The 19,224-nt window shown below is 41.3% G+C and overlaps 1 protein-coding gene across 3 annotated transcripts; it reads left to right on the forward strand.

Moving 5' to 3' along the window:
• Positions 1-5,270: 5,270 nt before the first annotated feature.
• Positions 5,271-15,908, forward strand: LOC143856462 (uncharacterized). 3 transcript variants are annotated; one of them, XR_013238211.1, is made up of 3 exons: positions 5,271-5,372; positions 10,965-11,772; positions 11,884-12,226. XR_013238211.1 is itself a non-coding variant. In XM_077366690.1 (3 exons), the coding sequence occupies exons 2-3, from the start codon at positions 12,484-12,486 to the stop codon at positions 15,689-15,691; spliced, it is 3,084 nt and encodes a 1,027-aa protein (XP_077222805.1). In that variant the 5' UTR covers positions 5,271-5,372; positions 12,300-12,483; the 3' UTR covers positions 15,692-15,908. The 3 variants fall into 3 exon arrangements, 2 of the variants coding, with proteins under 2 accessions (XP_077222805.1, XP_077222804.1); XM_077366690.1 differs by lacking the exons at positions 10,965-11,772; positions 11,884-12,226 and adding exons at positions 12,300-15,558; positions 15,683-15,908; XM_077366689.1 differs by lacking the exons at positions 10,965-11,772; positions 11,884-12,226 and adding an exon at positions 12,300-15,637.
• The last annotated feature ends 3,316 nt before the right edge of the window (positions 15,909-19,224 follow it).

Raw genomic sequence — 19,224 nt, forward strand, 5'->3', positions numbered from 1 at the left:
TTCCCCTATGCGAATCAGTCATCATTGTCCAAAATTGAAAGTATCAGCCATGATGATGTTCAGAACGAACCAGCCTTCGCCGAGCCTTCAACGCCAAACAGTTGCAGCAGTTAAAGTTTTAGTCACTTACTATTTTATGTTGAGTCAGTCATCATGGTCAGTATAATTGTTGAGTCCGGTCTTACAGTTAAAGGTCAATGCCTAGTCCAGGCAAGTTATCTTCTGTTTCTCTTTCTTATTTAGAGTTGTGAATCGTGAGCATGTTCAGGATAGGTCGTCTGATGTAATAGCTTTTCTTTAAATAAAATTTCAGTCAGTTCCAAAAAGTTCACTTGTGTCTGTTCTTAAGTGTGCTTCTGATCTTAAAATAAGACTCCCTCCTCAAATGAGGACAAAATTGACGAAACTCCACTTGAGTCACAGCAATTACTTGAACGAGAGGAGGAGCGCCAATCCCAACCTTTCAAAGATGAAATTGAAATGATAAACACTGGCACTGAAACTTTGATTCAGTGAATGCCGATTGAAAATACATTACCCTCTAAAGAGTGTGAAGAATTGATAAAATTATTTCAAGAATAAGAAGATTGTCTAGAAAAGCTACAACCGATACCAGGGGCAAGACATAGATGGAAAGCTCAAAGAAAATGAAGAAAGTGAGAAGATATATGCTATACAGGGGCATAGAGTGGAAACAACTTTCATATTTCCAATCAATGACCTTGGTTCTCAAATTCATAAAGCCAACAAATTCAAGATGAAAAGTTCAAGAGCAAACAATGAAAAGTGATCATCAGATATCGAGAGTACGAATCCATAGATGGAGGATGTCAAAGAACAAGTTTCGCTCTATGAAAGTCAAAAGCACGTATTAGAATCTTGAAAGAAGAAGATCCATTATCTCTTACCTGGAAATGCCGTCAAACTCCGCGAAAAAAAAAAAACAAAAGAGAAAAAAAAATAATCAGTACCAGAGGGACTCTAGTAACCTAGATCGATTCCCAATCTGAACATCGAAAGGCCTCCTTTGGCCGATTAAATCCCAAAATCAAAACCCAATGTCAAAAGAATACCGATTTGCAAACCCTTCGAGCCTAAATCAAATTTTCTTGAAAACCCATCAAACTTGGGGCATTCTCCCGAACTACGCGAGACCTGATCCCTATACTGGGGTACGTAGGCAACTCGGTTGAACCGAGTTCGGTCGATTCAAAAAGGAAAAGAAATTCAATCCTTTCAAAAAAAAAAAAGAGAGGGACAAGTTCCAAAAGAAGAGAAGTTAATTGTTCCAGAAAGAAAAGAAAAAAGGAAAAAAAAAATCAAACAATTTATCTTCAAACTAGGGGCATTCGCCCTGAACTACACACGACCTGATTCCTACCTTGGGATATGTAGGCGACCTGTTCACAGGTTCGGTCGAAATCTTTGTTGAGCCTTAAGCCATTCTTTGAAAAGCCCTATCCTACCTATAAAAGTCCTTCTGGTGTTCAGAACTAATGAGCTAGGTCCTGAGATACAATAAAAAAATGAAATGATGATGAATAAGAAAAATAACGGAGTTTGAAGATCTGCTAGACTGAAAACCTGAAAGGGCGGTCTAGGCAAAATTTAAGATCATTCCCCTGCTAAGTTGAAAACCCGAAAGGGCGGCTTAGGCAAAAGCTAAGGGGATAGCCTGCTGGATCGAAAACCTAGAAAGGTGGTTCAGGCAAAAGTTAAGGCTAGCGCGGTCCGCCAAGTTAAAAACCCTGAAGAGGTGACTTGGTCACGGTAAGAGAATCAGTATAAGAAGGCAACAGCCGGTATCAAGACTGAAGATCAACTGAAGTTCAAGCAAATTCAAGTGATATCCTCAAAACTGGGGGCATTGAAGCTAAGCAATCTTAGGGGTCGTAATTAAATTCTTGAGGCATTACTGTTTCGAGGAAGAAGTCCGGTGTTTACCAATTGAAAAACTATTCCTTGAAAGGATAGACTTACCAAACAAAACATTAACTAAGTCAGAAGCATCACTATGTTTGTCAGTATAGTCAGTCAATCTTTATTATTCTAAGTTCACTCCTTCAGGGCTGCTCAATCCTTTGAGTAGTGCCTTTCATCTAAGTTTTCTCTTTAGAAAGAGTCAATTGTCGTTCCTATGTCCAAATGATGTAACTGTCTTGGTGAAGGAGGCCAGGCCTAGGCAGCTCCCTGCAATTATACCTGAAAGAGCTCGAGAATTTAGTCAAACAACTTCATTTCAAAGAAGATCAGCTCAGAAAAATTCAGAAGTAGAAACATCAGAAAGCCCAGCTTCCGTAAAAAGATCATACCCCAGGAAGGCACCTTAAGCTTGGAAGAACCTCAGATGCAATGGTGGTTGAGCCAATTTCTCAGAAAGATGAACCATTCAAATTCATAATTCCCTTCCGGTTAGTTATCCTGGTCAAGAAATGTTTATCTAAACACCTGTCAAGAAGCAGATCCCGCTTTTCCATGTTAATATCCAAGAGAGTCGTTGTTCTAAATTACCAATCTCAAATGTCTTGTTCAAGGTTTCAGTTATCAAAATCCCCAGAAGACAAGACCAGCAGTCTCTTTGAGAAAAATCTTGTTGAAGTTTCATAAAAATGTTCCTAATCCATTCTTGCTAGTAATGGTTCTTCGTTCCAAAGGTTTGCCGTTTCATCATTCGTCAAAGTCCTAGTTTCCAACATCTTTGTCGGGCACGATCCATAATATCCCCGATTTCATTGAGTTCAAAAAAATAAAAAATTCATCAAATCCAATCTTACGTCAAATTCAAGTTCATGGAAAATCTCTAAATTCTTCGAGCCCGTTTGTGAACGGTACCTCTTTTCTCGAGCCCATTTGCAAATGGCCTCGTCTTCTCCTTGAGCCCGTTTGTGAACGGTGCCTCATCTCTCGAGTCCATTTGTGAATGGTTTCGTCTTCTCCTTGAGCCCATTTGTGAACGGTGCCTCATTTTCTGAGTTCATTTATGAATGGTCTCATGTCCTCCTTGAGCCCGTTTGTGGACGGTGCCTCATTTCTCAAAAAATCAAAAATTCATCAAATCCAATCCCCAATTCAAAAAATCCAATCCTACGTCAAATTCAAATTCATAAAAATCTCTAAATTTTTCATTGTTGAATTCATCAATCAAAGCTATCTTGTGTCGTCGAGCCCGTTTGTGAACGGTGCCTCATTTCTCGAGCCCATTTGTGAATGGTCTCGTCTTCTCCTTGAGCCCGTTTGCGGACGGTACCTCATTTCCCAAAAATAAAAATTCATCAAATCCAATCCCCGATTCAAACAAATCCAATCTTACGTCAAATTCAAGTTCATGAAAAATCTCATGTCCTCTTTGAGCCCTTCTGTGAAAGGTGCCTCATTTCTCGAGGCCGTTTGTGAATGGTCTCGTCTTCTCCTTGAGCCCGTTTGCGGACGGTACCTCATTTCCCAAAAATAAAAAATTCATCAAAACCAATCCCCGATTCAAACAAATCCAATCTTACGTCAAATTCAAGTTCATGAAAAATCTCATGCCCTCTTTGAGCCCGTTTGTGAACGGTGCCTCTTTTCTCGAGGCCATTTGGGGATGGTCTCGTCTTCTCCTTGAACCCGTTTGTGAACAGGTTTCTCATTCTCTGAGTCCATTTGTGAATGGTCTCATGTCCTCTTTGAGCCCGTTTGTGAACGGTGCCTCTTTTCTCGAGGCCATTTGTGAATGGTCTCATCTTCTCCTTGAGCCCGTTTGCGGACGGTACCTCATTTTCCAAAAATAAAAAAATTTATCAAATCCAAATCCTTAATTAAAAAATAAAAATAAAAATCCATTCCTACGTCAAATTCAAGTTCATAAAAAAATCCCTAAATTCTTCGAGCCCGTTTGTGAACGGTGCCTCATTTCTCGAGTCCATTTGTGAATGGTCTCGTCTTCTCTTCGAACCCGTTTGTGAACAGGTGTCTCATTCTCTGAGTCCATTTGTGAATGGTCTCATCTTCTCCTTGAGCCCGTTTGTGAACGGTGCCTCATTTTCTGAGTCCATTTGTGAATGGTCTCGTCTTCTCCTTGAGCCTGTTTGTGAATGGTGCCTCATTTCTCGAGTCCATTTGTGAATGGTCTTGTCTTATCCTTGAGCCCGTTTGTGAATGGTGCCTCTTTTCTCGAATCCATTTGTGAATGGTATCGTCCTCCTTGAGCCCGTTTGTGAACGGTGCCTCATTTCTCGAGTCCATTTGTGAATGGTCTTGTCTTCTCCTTGAGCCCGTTTGTGAACGGTGCCTCTTTTCTCGAATCCATTTGTGAATGGTATCTTCCTCCTTGAGCCCGTTTGTGAACGGTGCCTCATTTCTCGAGTCCATTTGTGAATGGTCTTGTCTTCTCCTTGAGCCCGTTTGTGAACGGTGCCTCTTTTCTCGAGTCCATTTGTGAATGGTTTTCTATCCTCCTTGAGGCCGTTTGTGAACGGTGCCTCATTATCCAAGTCCATTTGGGAATGCTTCTTATCCTCGTTGAACCCGCTTGTGAGCGGCGTCTCATCTCCTTCTAAAAACTGTTTGAGAGCGATCTTTGTCCTTTCCCTTCAGAATCCATTCGAAAATGATATCTCATTCTCTAATTGCCCGTTTGTGAACGGCGCCGCATCGAGTTTTTATTATTATTCAAGTTCTAGGGTTTCATCTAAGGTTTTGCATTATGTTAAGGTGCGTTGTATCTAGAGAGTCCTTTGTCGATTAAAACTACGCAAAATGGTTCTGTCATTTTTAACTTTGGTATTCAATGACTACGTCATCTCTACCAAAGAGGGGCATCTGTAGACACCCCATTTTGTTTTGTTTTAATCAACAAATAAATTAGTGTGTTAAATCCATGTGAGAACCCCCTCTATCATTGATTTATATGTTTTAGGTCATTAATATCTTGATCTGACTTTACGGATCATCAATCGGGACAAAATAAGCTAGGGTCACTTCATAGCCCGGACCCTGATTCCATTCCGAGACCCGATTTCCGTAAATCGTTAGATCAATGGCAGATCATGACCTGGGTCTAACCATCCAAAACCACCTAACCTCTCCTCTCATCCTAACCATTCAAACCTCACCTAACCTCACCTAACCTCTCCTCCCATCATAACCATCCAAACCTCACCTAACCTCACCTAACCTCACCTAACATCACCTAACCTCACCTAACCTTACCTAACCTCACCTAACCTCACCTAACCTCCTATCCCATTCTCCTATAAATACCCTCTCATCTCACCAAAGAAAAGGAGGAAAAAAAAGAAAAGAGGAGAGAACCCCTCTCTTAGAAAATTCAAGCCCTCTCTCTAGACCAAATCCCTCTTCTCCATAAGTTTGCATGGAATATCGTCTACAAAAAGGTATGTCTTTTGGAATTTTATTTTCTTTTCTATATTTGTAGGATTGAGTGTTGTTTTGCGTATATTTTGGTTGATGTCATGTTTAATTTTGTACTAGTTTGGCCTTGGTCATGTTCTCACTTATGCTAAATATAATTAATGTGTTAGGGTCATTAGAACCTATTTGCGATGGGATGTTGAAATCATTGGCTTGTTAGGGAATTTAGATTTCTTTTGGGAAAACAATTCATTAAAAATTTTGAACATTTACAAGAAAGAAAACTTGAATTTTACATGAATTATCAAAACCCATTTAATTTGGCTTACAAAACCTCCATCTTTCAATTGATAACAACAGCCCCCACTCCAATTTGATAACAACAGCCCCCACTCAATCTCAAGAACCCAATATCCATACCCCACCTTGCCAAGTAGATAAAAACAACCCCTTTTTCAAACATCCCATTTGAATCTAATCTCAGGCACATTCAAGCCATTTTTCATATTCACCGTCTTTTAATCACTAAAAAAATAAGAACTATCAAAAGAAAACATGGGGGTGCCAATATCATTCCCGTCATAGTGCTAGCTGTTAGACTTTAAACAGATTTTTTCGACCTCTAAACAACAGAATCGTGGGAAATGGTTAACTACAAAGTAGTAGATATTTTCGTGCCGTTTCCAACGAGTATTCGTGCTAGATCAGACAGCGAGCGGTTAAAAAGTTAAGTCCAAAATGGTTGCGGCACACCTTTAGGCATTTCCAGTTTAATGTTGCTGTCCTTTTGTTTGCAACACAAATTCGAACCTCTAAATCACAGATTTACAAACAATGGAGAACTACAAAGTTGTAGCCCTATAAAAGATCTTTCCAACGCATGTTTGTACGTTGAATTTGGCCAAGCGGTTAAAGAGTTACGACAGTTTTAGTGGGCTGCATTTGTCAGATCTTTTAATGGTCAATGGTTTGTCGAATTTGTGCAATTGTCAAAACTTGGTTGTGTTAACGTCATTTTCCAAACCAAAATCGAAAGACATTAATCTAAAGTACATCCAACCTAAAATTAACAAAACTAAAATTCACCCATTTAAAATCCACTGATAAAAATCCGTTAAAAGCCATTAACCAAAAGACCACTAAAAATTTCAAATGAAACTAAAACCTTCTAAATAAACAACTTTAAAAGCTACCAAACACACTAAATACCTTCAGATAATAAAAGCTTCAAGAAAACTCTAAAAGTTTCCACAAACCCAAAAGAATTCGAGATTCCCAAGAGCCGGTGGATTCAAAATTCCTTTAGGAACCCTTAGAGCCCAATTTAGGAACACTGGTGTCGTGTCGTGTCGTGTCCTAAGTTTTAGGGAGTCCTAGGTTTTAGGGAGTCCTAGAGTCAGGAGTCCAGCCTCATCACGGACGTTTGCTATGTATAGCAACCGTGCCATAGGTTTAGTTACACTAGTCACCCGATCTTTTCCATAGGACAAGCCTAGTAAACTAGGATGTAGGCTAACCTGCATTAGTCTAAGGGACAACTTGCATTTAGATAAGAATCATATAGCATTTTCGATGAAATCCTAAGATAATAAAATCCTCAACTTGAATTAAATAACTTCTCTTAAAACTGTTGAAACAGTCAATCCCGTCTAGGTCGGTGTCTTAGTTGAGTTAGGCATATGTAACTTAGCTTAGGTGCACCGAACTACGTCGACTCTGATCCCAGTGAGGCTTGGGTACGTAGGCAGCTTGGATGTCTGATGGCATACCACCCGCGAGTCGGCACCACAAACAAATTGTGGTGTTTTGTATATTAATTTTCTTGTAAATGCTTAATCAAATCACTTAGGACTTTCCATGAAATTAGAATTTTAGGAGAACTTTCACTTAGATTGAATCCAGACAAATTAATAAATCAAGATACACATTTAGGATTCACATTGAAATTAGATCATAGGATGCATGTCACTTAGTTCGCACATTAACATAGAGTTGAATGAGCCATTTAAAATAAATTTAAAAGAGTTAGCTTTTGGAATCGAAGACCGATTATCGGGCAAGAATGGTGCATGTGGTGGATAACTCCCCATACCTTCCATTCTCGTAACCAGGTAGCGAGTCTAGATTTCTGGTTAATTACGGGTCCTAGATCCCACATCTAGGTGGCGACTCTGTCAGTCTCTTTCGTGTGGAATTCGGATTGCCTTAGTGATCCCAAGTTCACATAAAAGACGAATTACAATCAACAATTAAAAACACACGCCAATCGCGTGGATACGAGAGACCAAGAGAGAAGGCGCGGCGGCTCGCGCCCCGCCCCTCTCGCGGGATCGGGTACCACACCTCTTTTACTTCTCCGCTGTTACCGCCTTCAAACTTTTAGCAAACTCTTTCACCCATTTTACCTACACCTAAACCAATGGCTGAATCTGCAAATGCTCTGGCCGAGATGAATGAGTTGATGAAGACTATGCTCCAACAAATGAATAATATGAATGAGGAGATAGTCAGGCTGAAAAATGACAGAGAATCTACTTCTAAAGAGCATGCACCTCGGCAACCCCCAGTTATACCTCCTCCGCCTTCTATGATGACTAGACATGCAGTGTTCACCGTTGAAGATGATTTTGATGAGGAGCAGTAGGTAGAAGAGAATTGTCACCCTCATCTGGATAGAGCTGATAACGGCAAGGTGATAACAGACAGACTAGACAGGCTGACCGAGGAGATGGAAAATATAAAATTTCAAGGCCCAGATATGGATAAATATGATGGGACGGGGTGTCCTAGAAGCCATTTAATGTCTGTTCTTCCGCTTCTACAGCAGCACGGTCTATCTCCAGAGCAGGTTTCTCTCCTGTTCCCTAAATCTCTAGTCGGAACTGCTAAGACATGGTTTTTGAGCCTAAAATCCGAAGAGATCCGAACCTTAAAAGATATTGCTAATAGGTTCGTGGAACAATTTTCCATGGAAGAAGGAATAGATGTTACTAAGAGGGACCTGAAAGCTTTGAAGCAAGGCCACAATGAAACCTTCACTTCCTTCATCCGTAGATGGAGAAGGAAAGTTGCGCAGATGACTCATCGTCTGTCAGATGAGGATTAGATTAAGATTGTGGTGAAGAATCTGTCTCCACAGTACTACCATCACATGGCTATCCAGTACTTCCTCGATTTCAATCACCTCATCAAGACGGGAACCCAGATAGAGGATGCATATAGAGAGTCCTGAAAATTACAATTCACCTAAACTTAAGCAATCGTACAAAAAGCTTTAAAAAATCAGTTGAGTGTAGTAGATCGAGTCTAGGATAGCGGTTCTAGATGGTTAGGCATAGTAGTTTGGAATAGGGCATCGAACTACGTTGACTCCGATTCTTTCCGAGGCCGGGATACGTAGAGCAGCTGAGATGGACGGCCATCTTGGTCCGAGTCAGGTCGCATTAGAGTTAGGACTCATTTTGTCCAGTCATGTATAGAATTGAATTGTGTTGTGTGTTTTGCTGTGTTTTCTTACTTTCATGTACAGATCCTATACCTTTAGCTGTAACATGCATGTATTTGCACACCATAACTCAAACACCAATTAGGTATGACACTCATAACCTAGCTATTATTAGGCGACACTTCTTTCATTTCTTTTATGTGTGCTTATTATTCATCTCCGAGACATGCATGATTAGATAGACATCTTCTCGGAGATATTCGTTCCCATTTCATATGACTTTCGCTCAAAACTCTTCAAAATTATTAAGTAAATGGCATAAGAGACCAGGTGTTTGCACTTAGGAGGATGAGGTGCTCTTTAGACCTTCCGAATTCGTAACCAGGCACGAACCTTCTTTTATATCTCTGGTTATCCGTTGCAACAGAGCATAGTATGGGATCCTAGGCCCACTTCCTTGGATGACGACTCTTCTTTGTTTAAGGTACGCCTCGAATCTAGGTTAGTCCCCGAATCGAGAGGTATCTCATCTTTGTATCGTCACTCATGCTGTGAGGGGCACATTCTTTCGAGAGTTCCTTCGTAGAGCTCTCCATTCACGTGGATGATCCTGAGACTGCGCGTGGGGACACGTCCCCCGCCGCCTCTCTCGGATCGGGGTCCACAGGCTGGCGACTCTGCTGGGGATTTCTCTTTCGAGATATTGCCTAACTCTGTTGAAATGCCATTTTTTTTAACTTTGAAGAATTTTGGGCTAAAATCATTATAAATGGGAATTTAATCGCTTAGAATCCAGGGGCACCAAATAAGTGTTTAAAACAAAGGATTCACACACTACACAGCATACATCATTTTGTTCTTTATTTTCTTTTATTGATTTTACTATTATTGGCTCCACGGGATAGATACAGTGGGTGCCACATGGGATGTCATTACCCTGTTGGTGCTGTTGTATTTATTTCCAAGCTATGCGCCAGTGCTGCAGTCGTAAACACTCGGTGTACTTGTGTTTACAGCAGCCGGTGAGCAATGAAGCATACTGTATATAACACTCGGGGTACTTGTATTATATACTTAAAGTATGGATCATATGCATAGTGCCCGATATATTGAGTCCGGAGCTCTACTTTCATTTTACATATATTATGTACATGGATATATTTGTTGATTTAGTAAAATCCAATTAGGATCTGCATATGCTTATATATATATTGCATTCATATAAGGACGAACATGTGTTGCTTATACATGTTGGAGCCTAGATTTAGGAACCATGTCCTATCCATAGATTATTGTAGCTCACCGTATGTGGCTACAACGCAGTCCTAGTACACTCACATGTCTGTCTTGAGTCAAGTGTCTTGACTCTGGAGGATTATATTTAGGGCTGGTACCCCTGGTTATGATATATATGTATATATCTATATTTTGATTATTAGATTAGAGCCTACTCATTAGTGATGCTTCCTTATCTAATCAAATCAGTCGTCATATCAGTCCGTTCTTCGGATCTAGACCCGACCAGTGGCTTTTACTTGCCTTTCTTATGGTCGTGGCCTATCCTTTGATCTATTCATTGAGATTCTTGTCCATATATCTCTTGATTATAAGATCAGGACCTACTTTCTAGTAGCGATTCCTCGCTTGAATCAGTCCATCGTGTATATTCATCTCTCATATCTAAACCCGGCTAGTGGCTTCTACCTGTCACACTCATAGCTATGGTTTATTCCTTGACTCGGTGATGATAAATTTTACCTGTTATTATCCTTCAACTGTTATTATCCTTCAAATGTTCGAACTTCATTCATCCATTCTTTCGTTGTAGATTCATATTATATATGCATTACTCGAATGATTGTTTGTTTTGTCTTAGATATGGTCGATAGCCTTTTTGCTGTCTCTATGACTATAGTCTATCATTATTGATCTTCTTGATCGTACATTTTTGTCGTCCATCTTCCAGATTTAGATCCGGTCTATGATCTACTTTTGTCATTTTATGACCGTGGTCTCTTCCCTGAATTTCTGATCATCTTTGATCATCAATGGAACATTTGATGTCGCCAATTATATCCTTCTTGTGATTAATGGTTAAGTTCATCCTTATTCATTGTCTATTCCAAGTTATTCTCTATTCCCTAATTACCCCATTCCATTCTTTTTTTAGGTCAAATCATGGCGAATAATGTGCTGAAAGGCTGGATAAGCGAGACTATTAGGACTCTTCCACGAGAATCTTCGGAAAGGAATATGGCTGATAAGTTCATCTGTACCTTCAATCATTTGAGTGTATCTGATATAAATTGGAAGTTTCTCCAAGCAGCCGCTGGATCCTGGGATCCTAATCTTCTTGTTTTTCGGTTTGGATCTTTCGAGCTTTGTCCTATATTCGAGGATTGGTGTGCTCTATTAGAACTCCCAACAGAGGGATTTTGGATACGATCTTCGAATATAGATTCCCCTCATTCTCTTTTTTGCAAGCTATTCAAAAATCAAACTGTTGATGCTCTTCCATGCTTAACGGATACATGTGTGCAAGTCCAAAACCTCATTACCCTTTTTTCAAAAAACGTCGATCCTACTAACTCTTGTTTTCAGAATTGTCGACGCAATGCTTTGATTTTTAGTGTCTTTGCGCGATATGTCATTCGGAAAAACCCTCGTGTTGCTCCGTTAACCTGTTAACCGTGGTAGACCAAATTAACGAAGGGAGGAATCCAATCCCCACCATGTTAGCAGAGACCTTCTTGGGACTAGATCTTATTGCTTCCCAAGAGATCAAAGACAATTTATGTGGGTGTGTCAAGTTGTTATACGTCTGGCTTGGTGAAAAACTTCAAATTCTTCAGCGACAAAACCAAAATCCGTATACCCTGAAGAATTTTCATACATGGAAACCAATAGCTAATCGACCTCAGTCCATCGATGAATGGCGCAATTGGTTGCAGCATGTAGAGGAAAGCCAGTTTCGTTGGGTAAGTCATTCACGCTTTCAAGTTTTTACTAGCACTTACCCGCATCCGTTTGTTTATCTCATGGGTACCGAGAAATCTTCCTTTTATTCACCCATGCGATTTCTCCATCAGATTACGGGAATTACATGTCCTCCCGCAATCATAGTCCCTCCTCTTTGTGAAGATCTCACTCCTGATCTCGTCCGATCCATTGTGGCTACTTGGGGAAACAAAAATATAGAAAAGAGGTTTGGTTTATCTCGCAAAGTCCGACGTGGAGAAATATCGGAAGAGCCCGCAAGCAGAAGAGCTCAAATTGAGGAGCCTTAAAGATCCATATCATGTTTTTGTTATTCTGATTTCTGCATTTCCCATTTTTGTCAGTCTGTTTATCCAGTTGTGATTAGAGATTAATATTTTTCATCCGTTGTAATCACAATTTGAATTTTTTAATGAAAGTGTGTTTCTGTTTCTCTTGTTACTGTTTGATCAGAATAGTTTATCTCGATTATCAAAAATTTAATCAAGTGTTTATATTTCCATATCAGGATTCTTGATTGAGCAGCCATTGCCCCTAAGAAAATCCTCGTTTCAAAATCAACCTGGTCCCGTCAGTCCGTTGATTCCAGGCTGAGTCGTTTTTCTTCTTCACCAATTTCTTTTACCTCCCCTGCATTACCTTTCTCCAATCTTCAGGAAATCCCTTTGCCCGTCCAATTTACTCCTGAACAGATGGCTGAATCTGGAGTTGCTTTGGCAGAGATGAGTGAGATGATGAAGACTATGCTCCAACAGATGAAGAATATGAATGAGGAGATAACCCGTCTGAAAAATGACAGAGAGTCCACCTCCAAAGAGCATGTGGCTCAGCACCCTTCAATTTTACCTCCTCCCCCTCCTGCAATGGCCCGGCCTGCTGTTTTGAATGTCGAAGACGATTTCGAGGATGGGCAGTATGCAGGAGATAATTGTCTCCCTCATCTGGAGAGAGCTAATGAGGACAAACCGATAACGGACAGAATGGATATGTTGGCCCGAGAGATGGAAAACATAAAATTCCAAGGCCCGAAAAAGTTGAACATGGCAGATTTTATGATATATCCGGGAGTCACACTGCCTCCTAGATTTAAAGTACCAGACATGGATAGGTATGATGGGACAGGGTGTCCTAGAAGCCATCTGATGTCAGTGCTTCCGCTTCTGCAGCAGCACAGTCTCTCTCCAGAGCAGGTTGCTCTCTTATTCCCTCGATCCCTAATCGGAGTGGCTAAGAAGTGGTTTTTGAGCCTGAAGTCCGAAGAGATCCGAACCTTAGAAGACATTGGTAATAGGTTCGTGGAACAATTTTCTATGGAAGAGGGAATAGATGTTACCAAAAGAGATCTGAAGGCTTTGAAGCAGGGCCACAATGACACCTTTACTTCCTTCATCCGCAGATGGAGAAGGAAAGCCGCGCAAATGACTCATCGTCTGTCAGATGAGGAGCAAATTAAAATTGTGGTGAAAAATCTGTCGCTGCAATATTATCATCATATGGCTATCCAGTATTTCCTCGATTTCAACCATCTCATTAAGACTGGAACCCAGATAGAAGATGCATTGGCTAAAGGCCTGAGATCAAGAATTCCATCTGATGTCCGAGAGGGGAAGCGACCTGTGATGGCGCCGAAGGAAGTACATAATGTCAATTATGTCAGACCTCCACCCAGGGCAATCACTGAAGTGAGAAGGCCGCTGATGGAGCAGAAGCCTCCTCGTCACTTTGATCCCCTTCCATATTCTTTGTCTGTAGCTTTGAAAAAGCTGTTGAAGGACAAAAAGATCAAGCTACTTGACATTAAGCCTCCTCCCAACCCGTTGCCGAGATCCGGGAGAGAGGATCAGTTCTGTGATTATCATCGTAACACGGGTCACATCACTGATAGGTGTTTAGCTTTGAAACACCAAATACAGAATATGATCGATAGGAAAGAGCTGTCAATCGAGTTACCAAATGTAACCAGAAACCCCCTTCCGACACATGTAATGCCGCCTCCACCTTCAGTCAATGTCATTTGCGCTGAAGAGTCTGTTATCGATCCTGCTTCCTTCATATGCGCAATTGAATCTGAAGGAAATTATGTTTGGAAATTTGAAGAAGAAGATCAGTGGGCAGAAACAGAAAAGCCATATGTATTATCCTGGAACAATCCTGATGTGGCTGGGCCATCAAACCAGTCATACGATTTCCAGTGTGAGGATGAGGAGAAAGAATCCGAATCTCTGTACGTCTTAAGGGTGAGTGATGATGAGGAAGAAGAGATAAAAACCCCATACATCCTTAAGATAGAAGATGAAGATCTTTTGCTCCTGAATGATCAGTGCGATGAGCTCCGCCACGTCACACGGGGTGGACGAGTCTTCAAGCCGGCTGAACTTAGAGTTGATAATCCCGCTGAGGTTGCAAGGGGGGTTGACAGTCAGAAACAGAAACAGAGGCTTGATGAAGAAGAAGACAACTTGTTGAATCAGCTCAAGAAGACACAAGCTAATGTTTCTATCTGGGGCTTACTGATGGCATCGCCGAAGCACAGACAGGTCGTACTTCATGAGTTGAACTCATCCCAAGTATCAGTTGAGATTACTCCTGATGAGTTGGTCGGTTTGGTGGCCATGACCAAGGCTTCAAAAGCCTTATCTTTCTCAGATGAAGACTTGCCTGCAGAAGGAAAAGATCATACTCGTCCTTTAAAAATTACCCTTCTGTGCAACAGGAAGAAAGTTTCCGAAGTATTGGTAGACAATGGATCAGCTTTGAACGTGTGTCCTTTGAGCACTGCCACTACTATGGGGTTTGGTCCTGAAGACTTCATACCGTCTGAGCAAGGTATACTGGCATATGATGGAACCCGAAGAGATGTTATTGGAACATTGGCTACTGAGATTGTCATCGGAGGAGAAACCTTTGACATTGAATTTCAGATATTGGATATCAAGACTTCTTTTTGTCTCTTGCTTGGTCGACCTTGGCTGTACAAGGTTGGAGTTATCCCTTCTACACTTCATCAAAAACTGAAATTCATTCGAAACAACCGGGTGATCACAGTCAAGGGAGATCCCGAGCCAGAAGTCGGACAAATATCTCAAGAGCTTGTTACTGAAAACACAAGAGATATCAGTCTGACAGGATTTTCAGTAGAAGTTTCAGCTATCACTATGAAAGAAGCTATGAGTGAAGAAATTATGTTTCTCTCTAGCACCAATACCCGGGTAGTCAAGATGATGCGCCGATTTGGATATCTCCCAGGGGCGGGTCTGGGAAAGAATATGCAAGGTCCGACTGAGCGGCCAGAGTTGAAAGCATCTGACGGATTGTTTGGGTTGGGATACAAGCCGACTCGCAAGGAGGTGCAGGAAATGAAATCCTACATGTTCAAATGGGCCGAATGTCGCCGCAGAGGCTTAGAGTTTCCCATGGGACCGTTCAGCAAGATCATGAATGGCAGATTCCGAAAAGAGGGAGCTGATTGCCCTTATTACGGTTTCTCAGAGCCATGGTATGACGAGAGCGGGGTAAAGCTGCCGGGTCTTGAGATCTTCTTCGCAGATGAGCTGCCAGCAGATTTTTACAGTAAGAAGATTACAGAGGCAGTAGTGACAGAGGAACCAGACTCAGACTGGGTTGAGAACTTTGAGCCAGAACTCCTAGATTCCCTGTTTCAGGTCGAGGCACCAGTCATTGCTATGATTGGAAGAGACGCACCTTTTGTGAACCCGCAAGACTATATCACCCCAGCCGAGGGACCTCTGGATAACTGGACCTCACAGGTTATACCCCACGTAGTCCTTCAGTATAGTCCAGTCCCTTCAAAAGAGCCAGTCGTTTCAAAATTTGTGTAAGTTTCTGAGTCCGTCCCAGAGTCTGTCATTTCTAACTTTTCTTTTGATGCAGGTACTGTAGAGGTCGTGTCTACCTCTGAAGTGGGTGACAAGTCTATTCTTGGTGGCGTCGAGTCCGAATTTGAGGACATCCTTGTTGATTCTTTGTATGTACATGTTTCCCATTATGTCGATACTGATGTCGACTTATTTTTTCATTCTGTTTCAGAGTCTGTAACGCCTGATGTGGGCGAGTCATCTGATGTAATCATTGATTCTGATGAAATAAAAGACTCTTTTGCTTATATTCCTGTACTTGTCTCTTCTCCTGATTCTGCTTCTAAACCTGATCAAGTAACTAATAATGATAATCAAGACTCCCCCTCTAATGAGGAAGCCGATGACACTCCCCTTGAAATCAAACATATGATTCAACAAGAGGAAAGTCATCGAGCTAAACCACTTGAAGAGGAAATTGAAACTGTAAATATAGGTGATGAAACCTTAATTCGGGAAATACGAATTGGCAAAATTTTATGTCCTGAGGAGCGCGAAGAATTAATCACCTTGCTAAAAGAGTTTAAGGAGGTTTTTGCTTGGTCTTACGACGACATGCCGGGATTGAGTGAGGACATTGTCCAACACAAATTACCTCTAATCCCTGGCATCAAGCCGAAGAAGCAAAAACTCTGGAAACTTAAAACGGAATGGGAATTGAAAGTTCATGATGAGGTTAAGAAACTACTAGAAGTGAAATTCATCGAAGTAGTTGAGTACCCTGAATGGCTTGCAAATATTGTACCGGTGCCCAAGAAGGACGGGAAAGTCAGGATGTGTGTCGATTTCAGAGATTTGAACAAGGCAAGTCCAAAAGATGACTTTCCGCTTCCGAATATTGATATCCTGGTTGACAATACCGCTGGACATGCACTCTTATCCTTTATGGATGGATTCTCAGGGTATAACCAGATCAAAATGGCACCTGAAGACATGATGAAGACGGCATTTATTACTCAGTGGGGGACATATTGCTACAGAGTGATGCCATTTGGTCTCAAGAATGCTGGAGCCACCTATCAGAGAGATGCGACTACTCTTCTTCATGACATGATTCATAAGGAAGTCGAGGTCTATGTAGATGACATGATTTTCAAAGGAAAAACTCGGCCGGAGCATACAATCGCTTTAAGAAAATTCTTCGAGCGAATCCAAAAGTTTCAACTTCGCTTGAACCCAAATAAATGTGTATTTGGGGTCACATCAGGAAAGTTGCTCGGATTCATGGTCAGCGAGAGAGGAATTGAAGTGGATCCTCAAAAGATCAAGGCAATCCAAGAAATGCAACCACCAAAGACAGAAAAGCAGATTCGTGGATTCCTTGGCAAAGTGCAATACTTGAGGAGATTTATATCTCATTTAACTATGACGTGTGAACCCATCTTCAAGTTATTAAAGAAGAATTCTTCCAAGAAATGGAATGAAGAATGTCAGGAAGCATTTGAAAAAGTCAAGCAGTGCTTGTCCTTGCCTCCTGTCCTATCCCCAGTCATTCCTGGCCAACCATTGTTGATGTATTTGTCCATCACAGATACAGCGATGGGTTGTATGCTTGCTCAGCAAGATACAGGGTCTAAGAAAGAAAAACCCGTATACTACATCAGCAAGAAAATGCTAGAGTATGAAATCAAATACACCGTTTTGGAAAAGACGTGTTTAGCATTGGTTTGGGCGACTCAAAGGCTTAGACAATACCTGTTGTCGAATAAAATATTTCTGCTCTCACGGATGGATCCGTTGAAGTATTTGTTCGAAAAATCTGCTCTTACTGGGAGAACAGCCAGATGGTTGTTATTGTTGTCTGAATTTGACATCATTTATGTCACTCAGAAATCAATTAAGGGACGGGTAATCGCTGAGCAGCTGGCTGATGCTCCTGTTGAAGAGAATACTTTTCTGAAGGCCGATTTTCCTAATGAAGAAATCATGGACATTGAAGAAGAGACTCTGAGTTCCAAGTGGCTTATGTACTTTGACGGAGCTGTCAATAATCATGGTCAAGGAATAGGGGCAGTTTTGGTATCTCCAAAGAAAGAGTACATTCCGATATCCATTAAGTTGCAGTTTAAATGCACCAATAACATGGCTGAATATGAAGCATGCATCGCACGACTTGAGGCGGCTTTGGCTTTGCGAATTCAAGATATAGATGTGTTTGAAGATTCAATCCTGATCATTTGTCAAATAAATGGGGATTGGAAAACAAAAGAGGCAAGGTTGATCTCATATCACACTTATCTTGCATCTCTGGTCGAGAAGTTCAGGAATGTCACCTTTACTCATCTGTCGAGAACAAGAAATCACGTTGTTGATGCTCTGGCTACTCTGGCGTCAATGTTAGACATTTCTACGACAATGGAGGTTCAACCTTTAGCTGTGAGGTTGCAATGGGCTCCCGCACATGTGAATACGATAGAAATATCAGCCAGGTGTCCAGATGGAAAGCCGTGGTACATAGACATTCGAAATATCATTACAGGCAAGGGGCATCCGCCTGAGGCTTCCAACAAAGAGAGGAAGACTCTTCAGAAGTTTGCTGCCAACTTCATCATCTGTGGTGAAGAATTGTACAGAAGGTCATTTGACGGAATACAGCTTCTGTGTATTGATGAAGATCAGGCTGCAGAGCTCATTGAGCAAACACATGAAGGTGTTTGTGGCCCTCACATGAACGGTAAAATGTTGTCAAGGAAAATCCTTAGACTTGGTTTCTATTGGCCCACAATGGAAGCAGACTGCTTCGCATTTGTGAAGAAATGTCATAAATGCCAAGTCTATGCGAATCTTATTCATGTGCCTCCATCAGAGTTGCACTCTATGACCTCACCATGGCCATTCTCAGTATGGGGGATCGATATCATTGGCAAAGTCTATCCTAAATCGTCAAGTCGACACGAGTACATCTTGGTGGCCATTGATTATTTCACGAAGTGGATAGAAGCTACTTCATATGCTTCCATAACTTCCAATACTGTTGCGAAGTTCATTCGTGCGAATATTATTTGCAGATATGGAGTACCTCATGAATTGATTTCTGATAATGGATCTCACTTCAAGAAGGAGGTAGTGCACCTATGCGAAGAGTTCAAAATCAAGCATCACAAGTCATCTCCTTACAGACCACAGACAAATGGGGCTGTAGAGGCAGCGAATAAGAACATCAAGGTCATAATCAGTAAGATGACTGAGACTTATAAAGACTGGTCGAACAAACTTCCTTTTGCTTTGTGGGCTTACAGGACATCAATCAGATCCTCTACAGGTGTAACTCCATACTCTCTAGTGTATGGAATGGAAGCAGTCCTCCCTGTTGAAGTGAGAATCCCGTCCCTAAGAGTTATGATGGAAGCGAATCTGCCAGAGTCTGAGTGGGCCAGAGCCAGACATCAAGAATTGCAGATGATAAATGAAAAGAGGCTGAGAGCCTTGTATCATATCCAAGGGTATCAGAGAAGAATCGAAAGGGCCTTCAATAAGAAAGTCAAAGTCCGAGAGTTGAAGCCAGGAGATCTCGTCTTGAAGTCTTACCGGGCACCAGTGTTTGATCCCAGAGGGAAG

Source organism: Tasmannia lanceolata, unplaced genomic scaffold, assembly GCF_043159265.1.
Source record: "Tasmannia lanceolata isolate RefF3 unplaced genomic scaffold, GAP_Taslan_0.1 ptg000023l, whole genome shotgun sequence".
In the NCBI taxonomy this organism is placed as follows: domain Eukaryota; kingdom Viridiplantae; phylum Streptophyta; class Magnoliopsida; order Canellales; family Winteraceae; genus Tasmannia; species Tasmannia lanceolata.

What these genes read in the sequence shown, in the direction of transcription:
- LOC143856462 (XM_077366689.1), top strand. Translation starts at nt 12,484, where the DNA reads ATGGCTGAATCTGGAGTTGCTTTGGCAGAGATGAGTGAGATGATGAAG.